Source organism: Epinephelus moara, chromosome 8, assembly GCF_006386435.1.
Source record: "Epinephelus moara isolate mb chromosome 8, YSFRI_EMoa_1.0, whole genome shotgun sequence".
NCBI classification, from domain to species: Eukaryota; Metazoa; Chordata; class Actinopteri; order Perciformes; family Serranidae; genus Epinephelus; species Epinephelus moara.
In genome coordinates this window covers 44,236,513-44,242,343 of record NC_065513.1, presented here as the reverse complement: position 1 = coordinate 44,242,343, position 5,831 = coordinate 44,236,513, and the positions used below count along the sequence as shown (strand labels likewise).

The 5,831-nt window shown below is 50.5% G+C and overlaps 1 protein-coding gene across 1 annotated transcript in view; it reads right to left on the bottom strand.

Moving 5' to 3' along the window:
• Positions 1-5,831, bottom strand: part of LOC126394918 (fibrinogen C domain-containing protein 1-like) — a 24,467-nt gene that overhangs the window by 4,329 nt on the left and 14,307 nt on the right. Inside the window, exons 2-5 of the mRNA XM_050052061.1 lie at positions 5,228-5,275; positions 4,913-5,028; positions 4,457-4,823; positions 472-604 (exon numbers count right to left, since the gene is read on the bottom strand). Coding sequence (XP_049908018.1) covers positions 472-604; positions 4,457-4,823; positions 4,913-5,028; positions 5,228-5,275 — 664 coding nt within the window. The remainder of the gene's footprint in view (positions 1-471; positions 605-4,456; positions 4,824-4,912; positions 5,029-5,227; positions 5,276-5,831) is intronic.

Below are 5,831 nucleotides of genomic sequence, written 5' to 3'. Positions count from 1 at the left end.
ACAGACAGACACAAGAACAGAGACAGACAGAGACAGAGACAGAGACACAGGAAGTGAGTCTGTATGAGAGCGATTACTTCAGTCAAGTGTATTAGTTTGTTATAATNAGACAGAGACAGACACAGAGACAGAGACAGACAGACACAGAGACAGAGACAGACAGAGACAGAGACAGAGACACAGGAAGTGAGTCTGTATGAGAGCGATTACTTCAGTCAAGTGTATTAGTGTTGTTATAATGTGTGTACTGGAGTGTGTTACCTGTGTGTATTAATGTGTGTACTGGCGTGTGTTACCTGTGTGTATTAATGTGTGTACTGGCGTGTGTTACCTGTGTGTATTAATGTGTGTACTGGAGTGTGTTACTTGTGTGTATTAATGTGTGTACTGCCGTGTGTTACCTGTGTGTATTAATGTGTGTTCTGGCGTGTGTTACCTGTGTGTATTAATGTGTGTACTGGCGTGTGTTACCTGTGTGGGCGGAGTCTTTGTGCAGCTCTGTGTTGAGTCTCCTCAGACTCTCCGTCTCCCTCTGAAGGCTGAGCAGAGAATCACTGAAACCTGAGACCAGCTTCAACACACCTGAGTGACTGTCAGAGAGCACCTGGACAGGTGAGACACACACACACACACACACACACACGCACGCACGCACACACGCACGTGTTGGACACTAAGCCCCGCCCACCGGCCAGGTCACAGAAAGAAACAGAATCCTAATTCTCATCTGACTCAGGTCACCAGAACCGATCGACACGATTGATTCCTTTTCTCTGATTGGCACGACACGGTCTGCTAATGATGTCATATGAACTTGTACAACGAGGCTCCGCAAATTATGTCATACGAACCTGTATGACGAGGCTCCGCTGATGATGTCATACAAACCTGTACAAGGGACTCTGCTAATGATGTCATACGAACCTGTACAACGGACTCTGCTGATGATGTCATACAAAGCTGTAGGACGCGACTCTGCTGATGATGTCATAGGAACCTGTATGACGCGACACTGCTGATGATGTCATAATAACCTGTACAATGGACTCTGCTGATGATGTCATAGGAACCTGTACGACGCGACTCTACTAATGATGTCATAGGAACCTGTACGACGCGGCTCTGCTGATAATGTCATACGAACCTGTACAACGGACTCTGCTGATGATGTCATAAGAACCTGTACGACGCGACTCTGCTGATGATGTCATACAAACCTGTACAACGGACTCTGCTGATGATGTCATAAGAACCTGTACGACGCGACTGTGCTAATGATGTCATACGAACGTGTACGAAGCGACTCTAGTAATGATGTCATAGGAACCTGTACGATGCGGCTCTGCTGATGATGTCATAGGAACCTGTACGACGCGGCTCTGCTGATGATGTCATATGAACCTGTACGACGCGACTCTGCTGATGATGTCATAGAACCTGTACGACCCGGCTCTGCTGATGATGTCATAGGAACCTGTAGGACGCGACTCTTGTAATGATGTCATAGGAACCTGTACGACGCGGCTCCGCTGATGATGTCATACGAACCTGTACAACGGACTCTGGTGATGATGTCATAAGAACCTGTACAACGCGACTCTGCTGACGATATCATAAGAACCTGTACGACGCGACTCTGCTAATGATGTCATACGAACCTGTACGACGCGACTCTACTAATGACGTCATAGGAAGCTGTACGACGCGGCTCTGCTGATGATGTCATATGGACCTGTTCAACGGACACTGCTGATGATGTCATAGGAACCTGTACGACGCAACACTGCTAATGATGTCATACAAACCTGTACAACGGACTCTGCTGATGATGTCATAGGAACCTGTACGACGCAACTCTGCTGATGATGTCATAGGAACCTGTACGACGCAACTCTGCTAATGATGTCATAAAAACCTGTATGACGCGACTCCACTAATGATGTCATAGGAACCTGTACGACGCGGCTCTGCTGTAGATGTCATACAAACCTGTACAACGGACTCTGATGATGATGTCATAGGAACCTGTACGACGCGGCTCTGCTGATAATGTCATAGGAACCTGTACGACGCAACTCTGCTGATGATGTCATACAAACTTATACGACGCGACTCTGCTGATGATGTCATACGAACCTGTACGACGCGACTCTGCTGATGATGTCATACGAACCTGTACGACGCAACTCTGCTAATGATGTCATACGAAGCTGTACGACGCGACTCTGCTGGTGATGTCATAAGAACCTTTACGACGCGACTCTACTTATGCTGACTTAGGAACCTGTACGACGCGACTCTGCTGATGATGTCATAGGAACCTGTACGATGCGACTCTACTAATGATGACATAGGAACCTGTACGACCCGGCTCTGCTAATAATGTCATAGGAACCTGTACGACGCGACTCTGCTGATGATGTCATAAAAACTTATACGACGCGACTCTGCTGATCATGTCATACGAACCTGTACGACGCTACTCTGCTGATGATGTCATAAAAACCTGTACAATGGACTCTGCTAATGATGTCATACGAATCTGTACGACGCGACTCTGCTGATGATGTCATACGAACCTGTACGACGCGACTCTGCTGATGATGTCATACGAAGCTGAACGACGCGACTCTGCTGATGATATCATAAGAACCTGTACGACGCGGCTCTGCTAAAGATGTCATACGAACCTGTACGACGCGACTTTGCTGTTGATGTCATACGAACCTGTACGACGCGACTCTGCTGATGATGTCATAAGAACCTGTACGACGCGGCTCTGCTGATGATGTCATACGAACCTGTACAACGGACTCTGCTGATGATGTCATAGGAACCTGTACGACGCGGCTCTGCTGATGATGTCATACGAACCTTTACAACGGACTCTGCTGATGATGTCATAAAAACCTGTACGATGCAACTCTGCTAATGATGTCATACGAACCTGTACGACGCGACTCTGCTGATGATGTCATATGGACCTGTACGACGCGACTCTGCTGATGATGTCATAAGAACCTGAACGACGCGGTTCTGCTAAAGATGTCATACCAACCTGTACGACGCGATTTTGCTGATGATGTCATACGAACCTGTACGACGCGACTCTGCTGATGATGGCATAAGAACCTGTACGACGCGGCTCTGCTGATGATGTCATACGACCCTGTACAACGGACTCTGCTGATGATGTCATAGGAACCTGTACGACGCGGCTCTGCTGATGATGTCATACGAACCTTTACAACGGACTCTGCTGATGATGTCATAAAAACCTGTACGACGCAACTCTGCTGATGATGTCATAAGAACCTGTACGATGCGACTCTACTAATGATGTCATACGAACCTGTACGACGCGACTCTGCTGCTGATGTCATAAGAACCTGTACGACGCGGCTCTGCTGATGATGTCATACGAACCTTTACAACGGACTCTGCTGATGATGTCATAAAAACCTGTACGATGCGACTCTGCTGATGATGTCATAAGAAACTGTACGACGCGACTCTGCTGATGATGTCATAAGAACCTGTACGACGCGGCTCTGCTGATGATGTCATACGACCCTGTACAACGGACTCTGCTGATGATGTCATAGGAACCTGTACGACGCGGCTCTGCTGATGATGTCATACGAACCTTTACAACGGACTCTGCTGATGATGTCATAAAAACCTGTACGACGCGACTCTGCTGATGATGTCATAAGAACCTGTACGATGCGACTCTACTAATGATGTAATACGAACCTGTACGACGCGACTCTGCTGCTGATGTCATAAGAACCTGTACGACGCGACTCTACTAATGATGTCATAGGAACTTGTACGACACGACTCTGTTGATGATGTCATAGGAACCTGTACGACGCGACTCTGCTGATGATGTCATAGGAACCTGTGGGACGCGACTCTGCTGATGATGTCATAGGAACCTGTGCGATGCGGCTCTGCTGATGATGTCATACGATCCTGTATGACGCGACTCTGCTGATGATGTCATACGAACTTGTACGATGTGACTCTGCTGATGATGTTATACGATCCTGTATGACGCGACTCTGCTGATGATATCATACGAACCTGCACGACGTGACTCTGCTAATGATGTCATAAGAACCTGCACGACGCGGCTCCGCTGATGATGTCATAAGAACCTGTACGAAGGGACTTTGCTAATAATGTCATAAGAACCTGTATGACGCGGCTCCGCTGATGATGTCATAAGAACCTGTACGACGTGACTCTGCTAATGATGTCATAAGAACCTATACGACGCGACTCTGCTGCTGATGTCATAGGAAACTCTACGACGCGGCTCTGCTGATGTCATACGAACCTGTACGACGTGACTCTGCTAATGATGTCATACGAATCTGTACGATGCGACTCTGCTGATGATGTCATATGAACCTGTACGACGCGACTCTGCTAATGATGTCATACAAACCTGTACGACGCGACTCTGCTCGCTCTGCAGTCCGTCCAGTCGCTGGTCCAGAACGCTCTGGCCTCTTTTCAGAAAATCAGTTTCCAGCCTTAGATTGTGGGCGTGGCCTGACAACACCTTCAGCTCCTCGGCCAGCTTGTCGACCAGTCCCGTGTCCTGCCAGTCATCTGCATTGTGACTGGACAACGCCTGTAGCAGGGACGTCTGCAGCGCCTCCCAACGCAAGAAGTTCTCGCTGTAGTCCGGACAGTTGGGGTCCAGGAAGATGCTGATTGGCTCACCGTCTGCTACACGGGAGACGGACACCAGGGGGCCAGACTCTTTGGGATTGGTCGAGATCACCGGCGAGGAGGAGGAGCCCCTGCCCCTGGTACCATGACAACAGAAACAGACAGGTTGTCAGACAGAGAGTGAAACAGACAGACAGACAGACAGACAGACAGACAGGTGTGTTACCTGCTGATGAAGGGCAGAGGGACGTGGTTCAGGTGGAGGATGATGACCACAGCTGAGGTGATGACTAATATGACGACCAGCGTGACAACAGACCAAAACAGGAAGCTGCAGCATCTCTGAACGCACACACACACACACACACACACACACACACACACACACACACACAGATAAGTCATGTAACCTGATGAGTTTAATTAACTTCTTGTTGAACTTCACCACCATAAACTGGTGTCATGTCAGAGAAACTTCCCAGCATGCACTGGGTCTGATGAAAAAAACCTTCTGCACCATCTGAACCACATCCATACGTACATGTGGACAGAGCAGGTTCACTGTGTCTCCCAGCACAGTCTCAGGATCCTGGAGTAGACACCAGGAGACTGGCTTTTACACCAGGAGACCGGCCGTTGCAGTGGGCTCTGGGTTCCTCCTGGTGCGGAGGGCCCTGGGTTCCTCCTGGTGCCATGGGCCCTGGGTTCCTCCCGGTGCAGAGGGCCCTGGGTTCCTCCCGGTGCAGAGGGCCCTGGGTTCCTCCCGGTGCAGCGGGCCCTGGGTTCCTCCCGGTGCAGTGGGCCCTGGGTACCTCCCGGGTTCCTCCCGGTGCAGTGGGCCCTGGGTACCTCCCGGTGCAGTGGGCCCTGGGTACCTCCTGGTGCAGTGGGCCCTGGGTACCTCCTGGTGCAGCGGGCCCTGGGTTCCTCCTGGTGCGGAGGGCCCTGGGTTCCTCCTGGTGCAGAGGGCCCTGGGTTCCTCCTGGTGCAGTGGGCCCTGGGTACCTCCTGGTGCAGCGGGCCCTGGGTTCCTCCTGGTGCGGAGGGCCCTGGGTTCCTCCTGGTGCAGAGGGCCCTGGGTTCCTCCTGGTGCAGTGGGCCCTGGGTACCTCCTGGTGCAGCGGGCCCTGGGTTCCTCCTGGTGC